The sequence below is a fragment of the Drosophila subobscura genome, chromosome O (genome assembly GCF_008121235.1).
Source record: "Drosophila subobscura isolate 14011-0131.10 chromosome O, UCBerk_Dsub_1.0, whole genome shotgun sequence".
In the NCBI taxonomy this organism is placed as follows: Eukaryota; Metazoa; Arthropoda; class Insecta; order Diptera; family Drosophilidae; genus Drosophila; species Drosophila subobscura.
Genome location: NC_048533.1, coordinates 9,554,877 through 9,574,321, shown reverse-complemented (window position 1 = coordinate 9,574,321; position 19,445 = coordinate 9,554,877). Strand labels below are relative to the sequence as shown.

At 39.9% G+C, this 19,445-nt stretch overlaps 1 protein-coding gene across 1 annotated transcript in view; it reads left to right on the top strand.

Annotated features, from left to right (window-relative positions):
* Positions 1-19,445, top strand: part of LOC117899714 — a 54,745-nt gene that overhangs the window by 6,747 nt on the left and 28,553 nt on the right. Inside the window, 5 exon segments of the mRNA XM_034809929.1 lie at positions 11,302-11,569; positions 11,634-11,742; positions 11,808-12,001; positions 12,072-12,590; positions 13,126-13,207. Coding sequence (XP_034665820.1) covers positions 11,465-11,569; positions 11,634-11,742; positions 11,808-12,001; positions 12,072-12,590; positions 13,126-13,207 — 1,009 coding nt within the window. The 5' untranslated portion in view covers positions 11,302-11,464.

Genomic DNA, 19,445 nt, shown 5'->3' with positions numbered 1-19,445 from the left:
TTGGGATTGTGAATTGCATAGATACTTTATTTTTTACTTTTCAGAGGGTACTAGTGGTGTTATATGGCTTTTGGAAAGAGAAAAAACCAAAAATGCGATTGAAAATTTACGATTATTGTTTTTAATGCGTTTCCTTGTCGATTGAAAATTACATACAAAAATAGTGGGAAAAATATCAATTTTTGAAACATATCGAACGATTTTTTGGAGGTTTTATCTAAAAAAAGAGGCAGTCCATAAAATTGATAAGATTAAAACTTTAAGCTAGACTTTGTTTGAATTAAAATTTGAATTTGAATCTAGAAACGCCTTAAGAAGAGAGTTTCGATCGAGCCTACTCTATAAATACATATCTCTGTTATTGAACTCAATTAAGAAACAAAAATCACGTTCAAAGATTTAGCGTTGAATCTATAAACTTATACTTTTGTCAAATAATTTTTCTAGTGTACAATTTTATGTCTTCATTTGCAGTTGACTTTTCCTTCCATTCTGACAGTGACTTGTCTTTAAAACCTTAAAAAATGTTGTCATTATCAATGCCTATGCCTTGTCTAGACACTCGCCGTGCATATTTCTGGTTATTGTTCTTTTGTTTGCTGAATTTTCGTTGATGTTTCGCCTTTTGTTTTCATGGATTTGTCCAAGAAATCCTTCCGAGCAGACATCATTCAAATTCCACTCCGAAGACGGCGACTCGGTGAATGGTGTCTCATTGCGGCACACAAATGAATGCATAATAGATACTTAATGTCCTCCAGAGTCTCTATCTCTCTCTCTGTCGGGATCTGTCTGGCCTGCCTGCCGCCTGCAATTTTATCTTCTTATTTTTTGGTGGTTTCTTCAAGTGCTGCCGACTCGTTGAAACTAATTATTATGTACGAGTACATCAGATGTCCATACTTACATACAAAAGTGTGTATCTGTGTCTCTTTTCTGTCAGTTGAGTCTTCTATTTGTCTGTTGGTTTGTCTGTCGGATGATTACCTTTTTGGCTGTTTGTTTTTCTTGGTGTATTATTTTTGCACCTAACGCTCGGGGCGCAATCTTTTGGCCTTGTTTCTGGGTCTCGGGTCTCGTCTTGGCCCTGTTTTAACAGCTGCAAATTTAACGCTTTGGTGCGCCTCCAACTGCTGCTGTCGCTACTGCTGCTGCTCCTAAGAGTAATCTGCAGACACGTAATTACAGAAGATGTTAGATCTTATCCAGCAGCTGTTCAATTTATGCGGGCCTTTTCTTGCCTCTCCCTACCCTGATAGTTACAAAATTGCATCATTTCGGGGATAATGTTCGAAAGTTGACATGAATTTCAATGTTTTTCGGGGCATTCCACTGGAACATTATTTGTGTCTTAATAGATCACTAGATGATGCACCACATTTTATCTACGATTGTGAAAAGTGCTAAAAGTGGATCAATTTACAACAGCAAAAAATGCAAATTTTAAGATAATTTTACAAAGATTTTCCAAGATACTGTGCTTCAAAATAGAACTTAAATGTGTTGCAGTCAATTGTTGAAATTAATTAAAATAGTAATCATTAAAGCTACTTGAGCTGTGTATTCCATATATTCTTCCCATAGATTTTATATTTATTTTCGATGGATATATTTCCATTTCCCATACATAATGATAAAATATCATAAAATCCAATCGATGCCCCATCAAAAACAAACATTTTTTGGTCACTTAAAATTAAGTTTATGTTTAGTTTTTGGACATCCATGGACAGCCAATCATTGCCGCATAGCGAAAGTATCTAAAAGTTTTGTGGCAAGAGAAGGTCAGCGAGGAGTCAGCCAGAGTGAAGGGGAGACGGAGACCCTATCAAAACTGAATTTAAATTGAAAGAAACCTTGAACCAGAGGCAGAGACATGACCGGAGTCAGGCATTAAATCAAATTGAAATGTTGATTGCTGTGCAACATTTTGGGGAAACCCAAAGAAATCTTGCAACAAATCGAATGTCGAAAGGTCAAAGAAACTTTCATTAATTGCCTGCAACTCCCAACCGTTTAGATGCCCTCCCCAAATAAACTTTTTCATAATTGAATTTCAATTAAACATTGGGGCATTGGAGACAATGAAATGGGGGGCAGCTTCATGCAACATTCCACAAGACACACAAACAGACAAATCCAACCGGTTCCGATTTGGAATCCAATCTTTTGACTCTCCTTCCATCTTCCAACGTCTTTCTTCCGCCTTATGATGCGAGTGACATGACGGGCCGCCGGGTTTGCCAACAAACAAATTGCATGTGGCATGCAGCAGGCGGCATTTCATTAACTTCATCAGACTGTTGGGAAATTTGAATATATCGCTGGATCGAGTAATCATAATTGCAGCTGCAACTGCAACGATTGCAACCTGCCACTGCAACAATCTGAGTGTCTCATAAAGTGTGTGGAGAAATGAAATATTTTATGTTTTCCCAATAAAGTTGACAATTACTTAGGCACTAAAATCTAAGGGGAATTTGATATGTGCCTAAAATATGTGAAAATATTTGAAACAATAAAAAATGCCTTAGGCTGACTTTTAAGCGATCAGGGAGCCTAGAGAGAACCTTTAAGGGCCTTTTGTGTAAGTTCTCCAAGAGAAACCCTTTTATAATGAACTTCTCCTAACGAAAACTATTCAAAAACTCAATCACCTATTCAGCAATCAATCAACAAAGACCCTCCCCTCTAAAAACAGCGCTTTCTTTCATTTCAAATGCAATTCGATTATTTGCCATTCATATCTTAAGTATTCAGAGCGGAATGCAAAGAAATTCGATTCGAAATCGGAATATCTGTGTGTGAAATAAGAACCGGCTTTAATGTAGATCGCCAAGCAAGTAATTTGAGATTGGATTTTTGTTTGTTTCTGGATTAGAAGCAAATTTTTGAGTAAGGAACGCAATAAATGCTCGATCCCCAACTCAAGTAACTTGACTTCCATCCAATTGCAGTGAAATTGGAAAGCCATTCAGATCTTAACAGCAAGCTGGAAATCTGACGAAATTCGAGTCACTAAAACATGCTTTTTATGGATACAACACTTTTTCAAGGAATCTTTCAAAGAGTTTATAAAGAGTCGAATGCCACTGAAAAGACATTCCATAATGCAGTTTCACTTGGCTTTCCATTACCATTTCCACATCCACTTTTATGATTTCGAGTCGTTTTTTTTCACGTTAATTGAAACTTTATTGCCAATTGTCAATTGTGTCTCTTGTGTCGTCGTGTCGCTTGTTTCTTTATCGTTTTGTACTCTTTTAATGTGTCTGCTCTGTCCCCCTTCCCCACCCCTTTCTATCTGCATCTCTCTTTTTCTATCTCTTTGGCTCTCTATGTCTGCTTGTATCTTTTATGGGCGTTGTTTTCGGGGCGCGAGTGAAAGTTTTTCGCATTTCCAAGAAGCACGCCCTGAGATCTGTTTCTCTGTTTTTGTATCTGTCAGATACATTAGAAGTAAGTACATGGCCATTTAGCAATTGCTGATGGCACTGCCACTGCCACCAATGCCCACTGCCTGCTTCTGCTGGTGGCAACATCAAAAGCCAGCAACAAGTTCCGCCTTGGCCATAATTTTTCCCACATTAAATATGCACCCAATGCTGGAATTCTTTTCTTGACATGGGGCTGGGCTTGTCTTTACAACTACAGTGCGTTTCGGTATGCTATGAAATGGCGAAGATGTGGAAGAAATTTACGTTTAGATTCAATGGAAATATTATTAAGATCTTTCGACGTTATGTGTCTCGATCTACTCCTGTGATAACTTATCTTCCCTTATGTTAACTTTATTCAGGAAAATGTAATTTAAAAGTTTAGGATTTCCTAAAACGTTTTGTGTGTAGTTTTGTTTTTTGGGAGTAGGAATTGGTTTTAGGATTCGTTTTTAGAGGTCGGAATACTTTTAATCGACTGTTATCGTTTCTCATAAAACTGATCTTTAATTGTGATCTCCAAACATTCTGAAGGTATTTATTGAATAAAATTATAAAGGACATGGAAATGTTCAAATAATCCATGAATTCGGCTCCAGCTGTCGTTATGGTTTTGTAACGCACTGTAGGTGTTTATCAAATGCATTAAGCAAAACGCAGGCAGAGGCGACAGGCAGTTAGGTATATTAACCGGTTAATTGCTTCCTGGCCTAATTAGGGAGCAGCAGCAGCAGCTCCAGCAGCGCCAGCATCGTTTTAGCCACAACAATCTCTTGGAAATGGCTCAACAACATATGCAAAATCCACTCAACACAACAACCAACAACACTTTGTTTAAGCCACGTTAACATTTAGTAACTGTTTCTGCGTGTCTCTGCCTGTTGTGTGCCTCTGGTTGCAATTATATTACGTCCCCTACTGCGGGTCTGTCTGCTGTGTCTCTTTGTTCCTCATTAGAGTGGCCAGACTACACTGGAAAAACAGCCACACCAATCACGTTTGTATATGTGTGAATAGCGCTTCCCTAAGCTCTACCAACAATTTCGCACTTTGCGTAATTAAACAGAAAACTCTGAGATTTCTCTTTGTTTTGCTTTAACAATTTTTGAATAATCATAAAATCTATATTACTGCACATTTATTTGGTTTTGTTGTAAGTTTTGTTTGTTTTGGTTTGTGGCCAAAAGTTGCGTAAGCGATTTATGCCAAGAGAAAGCCACATTTACGGTGGGGCCTAATTATGTCATGAAAAGTCGGGGGAAATTCGTTGAAATTAAAAACATAATTTAATAACTTCTCGAGCATTAGAGATTAGAGATTAGAAGGAGAACTGGAGGGGTTCAAGAGGGAAAAACTCACATTTTTGGGTGAAACATAATTACAGTTTTCAGTTAAAGAAATTTGATATGTATATATTCAATATAATAAACTTTCTTTCGCTTTACGGTTACAAAACGATGGATTTATACGATTTGATAAGGTTGAATTATCTATGTATTCATCGTATACGGTTAAACGGTATCTACATGTTTCCATCGAATAAAGTTAAGTGTTATCATCACGATAGTTTATATCGACAAATACGACAGCAGAAAACGAAGTTAAGGAATCGTAAAAACTTTCATAGACTGTTGTGGACGTAAACACTTCATTTAATACGAATTTTATGAGACGATCACGAAAAAGTCTTAAAAATAAACGCAGAAAGAAAGAGGCAGAGTAAGAAAAAAGGAGACAGATAAGCTGAGACTCGACATATGTATAAAGATATATCACTTAAATCTGAGCCTTTGCCTTTGCGTTTGTTATTTTCTTCAATCAGAATATATTGAATCATAATTATGCATGCCTGAGCATCCCATGCCACATGCCCCAATGCCGCACCCCACACACGACGATGATCCATGCATACTTGATTAGCTAATTTCCCCATAAATCTTGGGGAGTAGAAGAAACCCTGCACCCCTGATGTCTGGTGCTGCTCTCTACTACTCTCTGGGTGTGCCTCAGTCGTAGACTGTGAGAATATGCACTCGACAGCAGCAGCAGCACCAAACTTCTACTTCAGGGTTTCGACTTGCAGATACCGAATATTGGTACAGAACATGTACGGAAGAATGAGAATTTATCCCATATATTTTTATTCTTATATATTGCTCCATCCATGACCTATATTTAGCGAGAAAATTAATGTACCCTGCACTGCTCATGAGTACAGGGTATACGTGTACAAAAAAACTACTCATACAAATACGATTACGAGTATATTCATGAATATTAAACAATGAATAATTTAATTATGCGCGCATGCAAAAATGCACAAATATGGCCCCCTTCTTCACCAAATAATTGCCATTTGCATGCATTACTCATACGATTCATAGGGTTTTCTTTCTTTTCTTTTTTATTGGGAGGTTTTTTTTTATTGTTGGGAGAGGTTTTGGGTTGCGTGCTAATTACGATATGTATAGATATTTGCCCAAGATATTTGTATTTGGAGAGACAGAAAACAGAAAAAGTAAAGAAACAGAAGCAGAAAAAAACGTTTGAAAGAAAACACTCGGCACCATAAACGGAAACTATTAATTAACTTTCACTTATTGGAAGTTTTTGTCCCTCCCATCTCGACTCTATTGACGATACGAGTATTGTATTTGTTGTATCTTTTAGCTTTGGAATTGTGACATTTTGTTAATTAAAGAGATGTTGGACATACACACTCGTATGTGCGGCTGTCCCACGCTTTTCCACCGCTGGCCAACTGAATGGCTTCTTCTTTTATCAGGCAACAGGTTATTGACTGATTATACATATTTATGGCTTTATCTGGCCATTGCCTTATCTGTATCTGTGTCTGTATCTTTATCGCGATTTCTTATTTATATTTGTTTTCATTTTTAATATGTCATTTGTATGCTCCAAGTCTTTGTCGTGCGTTATCATCTTATACGATCTATAGGAATCCTCGATCTAATCTTTAAGATTGCTTTTCGTATCGACATTTTAGTGGTGTTCGGTATGTGTGTGTGTGTGTGTGGTCGATTGTTGTTTGGGTATTTATTATGGGAACTCTATGCAGAAGTGGTAAATGTGAAATTGGAATGTTTCGGGGAATTGGCTAATAGAATGACTTTGTGCTTTAAAAGTGAAGTACAGTGAAGTTGTCCTTAACAAAAAGCTAATTATATTTCTGAAACCCTGTTAAACCCTCAAAATTCTCCCTTAACCTGAGCTTTTCCTTTTCACAAGCCCGAAGCAGCGGCTGAGAAAATACTGAAAAGTGTATCTTATTAAAAGATTTCTTATACATCTTTCCTTGTTCTTTAAGTGATCTTTAGATAACCTTTAAAAAGTTTTTCCAAATAAGACTTTAATCGGATATTACCCCATTAATGGATGGCTCGGCTGTTATTTCCCTTCAAGTTTTTCCAGAAATAATTCCACAAATTAATTTCACAACATCCCAAAAATTAGTCTCAGCTCCCTCATCAGCGAACTTCTAATTCCATCCGGAACTTCCTCTGCTTTGAACTTCGCTCTTTTATTTCACACACCTCGCTCTGACTCAGCTGGTCTCTCCTTCCCCCACTCTTTCCTCTTCACTGTTTACTCTTCCAGCCACCCACCTGCCTGCCTCTATGAACCTCCTATTCAGGGCTCATTAAAAATTACTCTCTCAACCCAATTCCAGTAACCAATTAAGCGTGCCCGCCCGGCAGTGCCACAGCAGAAAATAGAAAACGGCAACAATGACAAAAAACTTGACTCACTGTGCTCTGAGTAAACATTAACGGATATGTACAGTGTCCTCTATGGAAAGGGAACCATCTTAGATGCCTGAGAAAATACTTCCTAATGCGAGCTTTTTTTTTTCTGAGATAAGAACTGAAGTTTTGCATCTATTAGGTACTCTGAAAGTAGCAACAAAAGTTGTGATGCATTTTCGATTTCCGGGAAAATATAATTAAAGAGTTATCCTTGCAGAGGTACCACTGTACATACATATTTGTATATGTATTTCCCACTCCGTTGTTGTCTGTGGGACTGAAACTTCTTTAAGCTCTTCCTCGTCCGTTCATCTTCCCTCGCCTAACTTATCGGCTATCCGTTGGCGGTCAACAAGCCCAAAGGCGAACGCAAAAAAGTGTTAAACAAATAATACCCGTAACAACAACAACAAAAAGGAAAGAAACGGCAAAAGCAAAAAAGAGTCAACAACCACAGTGGTATGCCGCCGCCTTTTGCCGGTTTATTGTTTTTGGTTTTTGGTTTACGTTTTGCCTCAAAGGGAAAATTGTTTTCATATTTATTTTGCGAGCAGCAGAAACAAAAACAACATCGCAAAAGCTCAGCAAAAGTGTTAACAATAAAACGCCAACAACAGTTACATGACTGAACAAGAGCAAAAATAGCAACAAATAATATCAAAAAGAGAGAAATATCAAAGCACTTTTCTTCCGAAGCGCTGAGAAATGTCGCCAGAAATAAAATACTGAAAATTGGATTATGGCATAAAAGAAATAAAGCAAAACTAAATGAGGGAAGAGAGGAAAGGGTACTAGGTAAATGCAAGGTATGTAAGTTAAGGCGTGGGGATGGAGAGTCATATAATAAATCACATAATTGAAGAATTTGGAAAGTATGTAATTCTTTCTATAATAAATACAAGATCTTGCGATCGCCGATTTTTTTTTAGTTGATATTTATAGGTCATCTAAGGCGTTTGCATGTGAGAAATCTTATTAGCTAAAGAGTATTTAAAGTTTGTGTTGTCCACTAAAATATTTTGAAGTTCCTTCTTTTGATTTTGTGGGACTTGTTTTTGCATTTTGCTGACTGTGCATGAAAAGTGTCACAGGCTTAAAGACTAAGAAGAAGCCACAGAAGAGCAGATCAAAGCAGAACAGAGGAGAAGCAGTGAACAAAGCAAACAGAAGCAAGACAAAAGAATGGGTATAGTGGCAAAGGGTGAAACGGAGAGAGACAGAGTGACAGTAAAGAGGGAGAGAACAATTCAATTAAGCAAAACCAAAGGTTCGTGTCATGGCTAAAGCTGGTCCCCTAAAGTCGTATCCAATAAGTATTTATTTTTAAACTCGCCATTTATTGAGGTCTTTGCTTTGCTGATCCGCTAATTTACCGTTGCTTCTCTCGAGGCACTTGACTTACTGTCTTACCCACTGTCTATCTGTTTTACCATTGACTTTCAATTAGGCGTGGCCCATAGATAGCAGCTCCCATTCAGGTAGTCGCTTCCTCTCTGGACTGGATGCTACTCGTAAAGAGGAACTGCAGATTAGTCATTTCCCCCCTTTTGAACACTATTTTGCCAGCCTCTGGCCGTTTCCGTTTGTTTTACAAACCCACTGACCCCGAAACAAAATTCAAATAAGAGGAAAAAAAGCACTTAAACACAGCAGCAACGCCAGCAAACAAAAACAAAAACTGCAAGCAGCAACAAGTTTTGCCTGGTGTAGAGGGGAGGTGCTCAAGCGATGTGAGGTGAAGTCTATTGCCGCGCTGCAGGTGCCAAGCCGACAGCTGCTCGCACATACAGAAAGTGGATGGGGGGAGACGCAGTGGGGAGAGGGTGTGAGTTATGCCTAGGCCAGCAACAATTTTACATGTCCCAGACCCCATTGAGAGGTGAAGCTTCTGAGAAGCCACGCTGCTGCTGCTGCTGTCGCTGCGACGACGCCCAATTGATGCAAAATGCAAGTTGTATTTAGACAAGGTGGGGCATTAACAGAGAAATGTACATATTTAGCTCTCACGATGCTGACAGATTTGTTTCTTCAACTGTGCGTGTGACAAAAGCAGAAGAGACAACGAATGGGAGTGCCTCACCTTAAATAAATAAACCTTTCTTATTAGCTTTGCTGTGACTGCGCTGCTGCGACGCCCAATTAATGCGAAATGCTTGCTCTCCATCTCCCTCGCCCTCGCCCTCTCCCTCTCTGTTGTCGTCTTCGTACATTCACCTCTCTTCCTCCTCAATAGACAGGGCATTGTTGTTGCTGCTTATGCACGCTGGCTTGCGGTACTTCTGTTACAGTCGCTCTCGTGTTCACCCTGTCTCTCCCCCTCCGCACTCCTCCCTAAAACAAGCGACATTTTTCTTTTGTTGCGGTTTTCCGGCTCGTTTTATTTCGTTTCATTATCTCTGCTTGCGATCTTTTGGGGGCACTGGCTGCCTGCAGACTGCGCGCAGTCGCAGACGCAGCAGCAGAGCAACACTTTTGTTGGTGTAAATATCACCTTTATGTCTTTTTAATAATGTTGTCCGCAATTACAATCACAGGGGTTGTGCCTGTTTCTGTCACTGCTACTGTCATCCCCATCCCTGCGTTTTTTTTGGAAGTATAATTTACATAATTCTGTTTACTCCTCTCACGGAACTGAACCGGGGATTATTTGTGCATCATTTTGTATAATTTGTCACATTTTTGAGGCTCTGATTGCTCCTAATGACTATGGGAAAATAAGATTTGGAATGGGATGACAAATGGGATATGTATTTCGGGAAATCTAGATAAGGGATTAGATCGGGGGAGAAAATAGCTACTGTGGAACAGCTACTGCTAGAAGTATTTCCACGCCACATCAAAAAATCGTAAATTGTAAATTTCGATACCCTTTTATCAACCCCTAATAAAATTATACACCTGTCACCGTAGCAACCCATTAAAAATGGATTGTTGGAAACCCAAAAATACCCAAACATCAATTTTTATATAAACTCCTTTTCGATGGTTACGCCTGAATGCAGCAAGGACTTTACCCTTGAACCATGAAAGAGAGAGAAAGCTAACATCAAAAGTTTATAATGCAATTTCTACTGGCAACATAAATTCCCCCGCCATCGCATCGCCCTCGCCATCGTCTCCTCTGACTCAATAAAGAGGAAATTGTGAAAATAGCTTTACTTAAATGGTTCTCCTCATCAACTATGGTACTCCCCCAACCTCAGGGCAGCGACGCGACTCTGCTGAACCCTCGAGAACGCACGAGCCCCTCCCTTCCTATATAGAGACAGCGACGGGTTCCCCCAAGCGGAACCGTTGACGGTTATTAAACTACATAAGAAACGAAACAAAAACATAGCAGAAGAAACAACAAGAAGAGAACTGAGAAGTGGAAGATGGAATACCAACACAGATAGAAGACCAAAAGTTTATAGAACTCAAAAGAGACGGACTGAGAGACGGACTCAGTGGAGAGGGTTGGAATAGTGTTCAGTTCAGGCATAGTTCCGCTTCTTGACAACACTTTTTGCTGTGCTCTGCTCTGAACTCTGTTACGAATAGGGGGAGAGGGGAATACACGCCCCAAATAACATCTTGTGATGTTATTTGTACAAATGGAATGAAATTTTCTGCTTTGATGAAGTTATTTGTCGAGGGTCGCTGGGTTCCAAAGGGGTTTCCATACAGATATGATCATGTAATGGAACTTTTAATTGGTTTAGAGACATTCATGAAGCAATCATAAATTATATCTGAATTCGTGACATTTCCCTAGAAAGCTGAAGGCAGGAACAGAGTTACACTATGCAAAAATGCGCTTAAAAGCTATAAAAAGTAGAGTTATTTCTTATAAATATCCAACTCTTCCTCATTCATAAAAAACGAGTCCCAAAAGTTCATTCATACTTTCTCCAGAGCCACAAGAACTTCCCTTCTTATGATTCATTCAGTTTCTGCATCTCTCTGTTTACATTTTCCAATGGAAACTCAAAATGTTTGCAACATCTGCGCCAACTTTTTCCATTTCCATTTCTGTTTACGATGCTTTTTTCCTTGGAAGAGTTGTAAACCTACAAAATTATCTAAATTTATCTGAATGTGTGCTTTATTGTTTACAGATAGACGGCGGAGCTGGCACACAAAATCAAGAAACACAACAACGGAGTCACACTGGAGTCACAATACAGTAAACGCTCCCAAAGCACTGAGACTAGGAGGAGAGGCCCACTCCTGTAATCGCTGGAATCCCCGGAAAAAACCTCACGACAGTCTCTGTACAGTATGTCACATGACAAGAAGATGTTGGATCGCGAGGCAGTTCGTTCAGTTATACAGCAATGGAATGCGAATCGATTGGATTTGTTTGCGCTCTCCGAGCCAGATGAGGTATGAAAATCAAAACCCTCTAAACTACAGAGATTATAGCTAACGATTGCTTCCTTCTTTGTAGAACCTGCTCTTCCATGGCGTTATGCGGTTTTATTTCCAAGATGCCGGCCAGAAGGTGGCCACCAAATGCATACGCGTGGCATCTGATGCCACCGTCACAGATGTCATAGGTAAGAAATGGCTACATATCTTCTTACTATCCTTTATTTAATGTTGAATATCTTTGTGACCACAGACACTCTCATTGAGAAATTCCGTCCCGATATGCGAATGCTATCCGTGCCCAATTATGCCTTGTACGAGGTGCATGCCAATGGCGAAGAGAGGCGCCTCAACGCAGACGAGAAGCCACTTCTGGTGCAACTCAACTGGCACATCGATGACCGGGAGGGTCGCTTTCTGCTCAAGAACATTGACCAGAAGACCACAGTGAGTATTGTATACCTAACAGCCTCAAGAAGAGCACATTTTAATCGTCTGCATTCGTCCTTCCCCACAGCCCATCGAACAAACAGATCTGAACTTCAAGAGAAAGCTCTCCAAACGGGAAAAGAAGGAGCAGAAAAAGAAGGAAAAGATGGCCAAACTCAGCTCCGATCCGCCCACCGCAAATGGCAGTCAGTTGGGATTGGGCAACGGCATTGGATCGGGTTCCAACTCCTCCCACATGAATGGCAATGCGGGTGGCGGTGGGCCCGATGGCAGCGATGCTGTGGCCGGAAAACTCTACACGGAACTGCCGGAAACCTCGTTCACGCGATCGATCTCAAATCCGGAGGCCGTAATGCGTCGAAGGCGACAGCAAAAGCTGGAGAAGAAACTCCAGCAATTCCGATCCAGAGACGGAGGACCCGACACGGGCGGCACACTGAAAATCTATGGCGAGAGCCTGTGCCAGGATGTGCCCTACAAGACGCTGCTGCTGTCCATTCGGGACTGCGCCCAGGCAGTGGTCAGGGAAATGCTCACCAAATACGGACTGGAGAAGGCGGATCCACTGCATTATTGCTTGGTTCAGGTGGGGATTTGACATTAAGAGAAGTAGAGAGTGCATCGGGGCCATGGATGGTATAGATAGTTTTGAGAGGTTGTGTTATTGTTTACCGAAGGTTCAAAATGTAAAACGAGGAAATGTGGAAACGCATAAACAAATTAAGACAATGCAACAGGCTGGCTTTTCTATCCGAATCTATGGCTATCCGAATTCCCGCAGACCCACACGAGAGTACTTTAATATTAATTAAATTTGTTTTAGCCATCGAATATTAAAGTAATCAATCTTTTCAATAGTATTTCCCATTACATATACATAAGTCATTTAGTGTTATGAGAATGTGATAATATTTTGAAACCTCTTTAGTCTGAAAGATATAAATGACAGATGGCATTGTATCTGCCATAAATCTTATGTTTCAAGCAGAAATTCATAGAATATAAGTAACTGTAGGAATACGTTAGCTTCCAGTATGTTCTGCTTACTCGAAAGGCTCTGCTACTTTTCCTCTTTATAATCTTTGACGCATATTATAACATTCCCCTTTACCATTTTACAGGTCAACAGCGATGGAACAGAGTACATACTCGACGATGATGAGTGCCCCCTATCGATACTGATGAACCATCCAACGTCACGTGGTGAGTGCTCTCATTTTTGCCTGATTCGAAGCCATTTAAAATCAATTTCCTTCCACTTCATTCATAAATATCCTTCGAATATCCTTTGGCGTGTAATTAGAAACTTGTTTTATCAATAATTATGCTCCACTAAAGGCGACGGCCTCATGCCTATCAACAGGAACAGCCGAACCGACTGTTGCTATTTTGTTATTTCATATTTTTCCGAGTAGGAAGTTTGCCTAGGGTGAGGGTCTGACTGGGCGAAAGTCCTTTAGTTGCTTGCTGGCATTACAAAGCGGTGTATCGTGATTGTTTTTCGTTGAATTGAAGATTGAAAAGAGTTGCAGTGCACATCAAAGCAGTTTAAGTGAAAAGAAGTATACTTTTTACACTAATCGTCAGAATACGAATATTTCTATAAAAATACTCAATTTAAATAAGTAAAAGAAGTATCAACCATGAAAGATGAGTTTTGTGATAAATTACGTGAGTTCTAAATCAATTTAAAAGCAATGTGTCTAATGCCAATCGTCTTTAAATAGTTCAAGGCTTTCCATTGATTTAAAACAGTGACCTTCTTTATTTTTAATTAATTTAATTAATCTCTCCCAATTTTTACATTTATATTATTTGGCCTTTTCTTGCATAAATAGGCATCTAAAAAAATACAATGCTTCAAACATTTTATATATTAAGAGCTACAAAGACTTCCGAATTCTTCATTGATTTCCTTAATTTATCTATTTTAGTCCAAAATATATAAGAGTTTCAGAAACTAGTAACAAATAGTAATTTAGTTATATGTATGTACACTAGTTCATTTTGAATCCAAACATTCGACCTTTTTGTACTGCTTTCGGCATCGAAGACAGCAACCAATAGTTTTTAGAACACGCGCCTTAGCACATGCAAGAACCTTGTTAGCCAGGAAAGAAATCTGTTTTTTTGGAAGGACTAAATTTCATATCAGTTAGCTTTCATTGCTGAACTGAAATTCTGATAAATGAAAGTAACATTCGTTTGGACTTTCTTGATTTCATTTGAATATGAATATGAATATGACTTTTTAAAGTAAATCTAAAAATAAGCAAGTAGCAAGTCAAAGTTCCAAAATAGTATTATTTCCATATTTTATTGAGTTCTTTTCTATTATCTCTTGTTAAAAACTAAATATTTAATAGCTGAAAAGAAAATTTAATTAAATTTAAATAATTTGAAGCGCAAGCGCAGCAATAAAAAGTAATATTTAGGAAATGGCATAAACAAAATATAGGTACAGATATGTAGGGTGATGCATCAACAGGAAAAGGCTACAGAAATACCACGAAAATGGCATCCGCAATGATTTCCGGGCCGAAAAGTCCCGGGAAAACACACAAAGACACAGGCACAGGCACACCAACAAGCACCTGGCGCACAGACATGAAATGAATTTGCCAAAATGACATACTTTACATATAAAAGTCCCATTGGGAATTGGAGAGAAGTAAAGAGAGAGAGAGGGAGAAGGTGCCCAAACACACCCACAAAACTCAAAGAAACAAAAAGAAAAGTTAAAAAATGAACGAAATTTGAATGCTCTAATGCGCAGAAAAATATCATTTCAGATAGACCGCGATATAGGATTTAAATTTAAAAAGAAAAATCAACTTTAAGTTTCCTCTCTTTCCCTACTTGTCACCCTCTCTCCCGTCTTTGGCAATCTCCTCTGAATCATCAAGATACTCTCACTTTTATGGCCTGCTTTGCACCTTTACAGTAATAAACTAAAGCGATGATCATGAAGGACATTTAAATAAAGGAAAACACACACACAAAAATATACCACATATATTTTATATGTAAGCAAAACTTTGGGCGGAAATGTTGGGGTGCCACCTGACTCACAGGAAACCGCCCCGCTGCGACGGACCACCCTCGAGCCGCTCATAATAATGACATTGGGGAAAGGTCCTTTTTTTTTCGTTTGTTTGGGGAAGAGGGTGATGTGATGGCGAGGGTCTCCTCATTCACGACCACTTAGCAGCCACATGTTGCCTCTCTGTGTGGCTCTCTCTTTTGGGAGCTCCTCTATACAATCCCATCCCCTGCCTTTACCATTCCCTTCTCATCGCACTCCCCTGTCGGTGCCTTCTCCCTGTGGCGCCCAAAGGGCATTCCAAAGGTGTAAAATGTAGATTACGGCCGTTTTCGGTTGTTGCTTCTTTGCACATAAAAATACATACAAATGTACTTGCAAAAGGTGTTATGTTTTTTAGTATTACTTCGCCACAATAAAGTAAATATTTTCCTAATCTGAATCAACAATCGAACGAAATCTTTTGTTATTCTCTTTTTCTGCAGAATACTGTTGTAGCAGAATCTTTACGTACACCTTTCCTAATATCAGATCACTATCATTATCATAGAAAACATCAATTCAAAAACAAACTTTGATGGAAACATTGCAGATAATTTAAGACAATATTTGCTTCCCTCTATGATATATCTATTAAATAAAAAATAAATATTAAAGGGTATCGAATGCTTCGTGATCCTAATGTTAGTTTTCCTTTGTTGTTGTCTGCAGACGTTGACGTTGGCGTCGCCGCTGGCGTTCTGCTGCTGCTAATTGCTTGACGCTTTTGTGTTGCCTACTTTTGTGTGTCTTTCGCTTGCACTCTCTTTCGGGGGAAACAAAATGTTTACTTAAAAAATGATGATGTTGGTTTTTTACGCGTTTTATTTAGACATATTTTTGAGGGGGGACAAACACAGACAATCAATGTGGGTCAACATTTCTTGAGGGTTCCACCTAAATGTGGGTCATATCTCAGTCATTTCTCTTATCGCAAGGAAGTTGTGTGTAATCTTTGGGTAATCTTTTACAGAAACGGTGTTTCAGGTGGAGTGTTCCTAAGCTTAAAGTACATGACAAGTTTGTATAGTGGTGAGCTTCAGCCTGCGGAACATAAAATTCCTTCATAGAGTCCTAATTCAATTACAGTAAAAGCTTTGCCTTGAGCGGACTTCCTACTTTGTCGGAGTTCATTGTCCACAATTTGGATGATACAGGGTTCATATTTCATAGAGCTACAAACACGGAAATTACGTATCTACATAAATACAAAAAATCATCTCTATTTAATAATTAAGAAAGGTGGAAAAGGTATCTCCACCTATGTACAGACACTCTCTACCACTTACTCATATCGTTCTTGCCTCCCCTTTGTGGAAGACAAACCCCTCAGCCCTCTAAACACTCGTGGCACACTTAAATTCTACGAAACACCTGCGACTGATTGCCAAACACAAAATACTCTTCGTGTGCGTCCCCCCGCGTTATCTATGAGCAGGTTACAGACGGGTTACGGGGGTGGGTGGGATACCCTACAATGTTTGTTTATTTTCGCTCTCGTTTGTTCCCGTTTGACAATGTTGTTGCTGTCGCTCTCTTTCGGCGGCAAAGTCAGGCATTAGGTTGATTCTCTTAATATATTTTCAATATTTATTGCCCTGACTAAGAGAGAATGAGAGAGAGACAGGGGGAGAGCCCACAATTTATATGCTCTCTCTCTCCGCGGACAGGCAGCGCTGTCTCGCTCTTTCTTTTGTGTTTCGGTAGCGTCGCTTTGGGCTTCGGTTTCGGTTTTATTTCATTTTGTTCGAGTTTCTATGCGGGAACAGTGGGCTGGATATTAATATATTTGGATGGATCCAAATGTATATGTAAAATGGAAGACTTGTATGTTTTAAACATATTTCTAGACAAATGATAGCGTATTATTTTCAAGATATTATTTATAGCTTCATGTGGTGATATAGCTCAGACCTCTCTTAGATCATCTCTAGAAACGGATGTTAAGGATAAGCGTGCCTTTACTGCCTTCTTTTAAGCTGTTAGCCATCAATAAGACATTTCGCTTAAGAGCTTCTCAAATGTTTAGTGCTGGAATGTCTTTATCTAAGAAGAAAATGCCTTGCTGAGTGCTCCTACTCTCACCTCCCCACCCCACACCCCTTTTCAGTATCTTTCTTGTGTCTTTCCTTGGGCACCCACTTCTGGGTTTTGCCATCCCTTTCGCCGTTGCTGTTGCTCTGTGCCTTTCGCCACTTGCTCTTACGGCGCCCGTTCGTACATGTGCGTCTTGTCGTGGGCTAATGGGCATTCTTTCGAATGCCTCACCTGAGTGGCAACTCCCACACGTTTATTTGGTCACTTGAACGTTTGAGCAATATCAAAAAATTGTTTGCTGCATCCTTAGATGTTGATGTGCCCGGCCCGGCTCGAGTGTTCCAGTGGAGGAGCAGCAGCAGCAGGGCCACTAACACACACGCACTCTCCCAGAGTCCCGTTGTTATCTACGCCGTGCACTTCGTTGCCGTCACAGTCACACGCACACGAAGCGAAGCCTCGACACAAAGCTCCCGAAGCAGCAGCAGCAGAAGCAGCGCCAGTAGACATGTCCAGACATGTTCAGTCATGAAGTAATGCTGCTCGGGAAAGCACCGACAGCGCGCATGTCGTCGTGGCCGTAGAGTAGCGGTGAAACACGAACATCGGGCACCGTGAGCATAACGAGACACTACGTTTACCGGCAGCGACGACGGCCGCGGCGGCTGCGACGGCAACAGTTTTATTTTACCTTTTGGAGGCACCTTTGCTGGAACCTTTGCGGACGGATGTCTGTCGAGGGCTCCAGCTCCGTTACTCCCACTCATCTACCGCTAGGTGCTGCTCCGAGGGGACTCCCGGCGCTTGATGCATACACAAAATTGACAAAATTAGAAGTCGTTCCAATTCAATTCAATTTGTGACGTGCCGTGCCACGCCAGGCGTTTATCGCAAAGTGATTCTCGTCCGCGGGGCCGTCATGTAGGGCGCGACGTCTCGACATCTGCATTTCGGAGGACGAGAGGAGGACGCGGAGCTCTCAACATCAGGGGGCTCTCCAGCCGACTCGGCCGAGGGTCGGTCACAAATTGGTCCCTAATATCCCCCACCAGCAACAACATCCAAGAGGAAGGGCTGCAAAATGATGGATTGGGGCATAAGACGTAAGTGCCTATAAAGTGGAGGGATGCCATGCCCAGGGAACATTCCCTGGTGCCAATAAGTTATGAATCAAGAACTGCCATCCACTTCAATACGAGAAATTCCCCGATATTCTTCACCAAACTCTCTTTATCTGTGAGATAAGAGCTTAATCCTTTACAGTTTTACCAAAAGATATTGCTAATAGAAACATCCCATGGCATCGATGTATTCCTTTGCATATCCCAGACATCACCGTACCCCGTCCGTCGCTCTCCATAGATTACGAAAGTTCCATCGCATCCCAAAAAAGTATGCTATCGAAAAAAGTTTAGTCCTTGAAGTTTTTTTGTATGTGGTGTTAAATTTACGAAATATTTGTGTTAAAACTTTTGCTGATTGTCATTGAAAGTTATTGAGCGGCTGAGGTCAGAGGTCAGTGGATGGGATATTTTGTCTAAATTGAGTTGGAAATCGGTTTTAATGCTTAGGGATAATAAATGTTGATAGTCGGATGGATTTATTGTGTGTCACTTATAGGTGGCAATACCAAGTCAAGGTTGTTGTGGGGTTGGTTGATATTCTTGGGGGAAGTGGTTGGTCTTTGTAGGGAAAGTGGTTCCATTGTTGTGAGACTTAAGTGGTGCAATTATTTACTTAATAGCTACCATCTTATCTATACTTTAAGATGGCGTGTTAGCGGAATATATTATTTATGGGTTGATTGTTTTCTTTATGGAGTGCTGGAAAGACGGGGCAATTTATTTTAAGAAGAAATTCATATTTTATTGAAGGGAAGGGATATTAAAATAATTATGGAGAAGGTCCTCATAAAGTATGAGGACCTACAATGGAAACATAAGTATCATCTACCATCTTTGATGTACCATTGATTATCATCTAAAAAAGTGATCTTCCTTTAAAAATGTTCATAGGTAAGAGTTATTCAATTTCGGTATCCTTCAACCGTCTTTAATCTCTTCGATTCCCTATTCTTTAATCGTCCTGTATAGCTTTTAGTCCCATACAATCGTAAATGCCCTGTAATTACATTACTAATCAAATTCCGACAGGGACAACACACACACACACATTTGACCCCGAAACCAAAAAAGTCAACAATTATCGAACATCTGTTTGACATCTGAACCGCTTCCCAAATGACAAAAGCAAAAGAATAAAGAGAATAATCATGTGTAACCTGTCATTAGCGTGGGTTATACGATTTGTGTTCATTTGGAG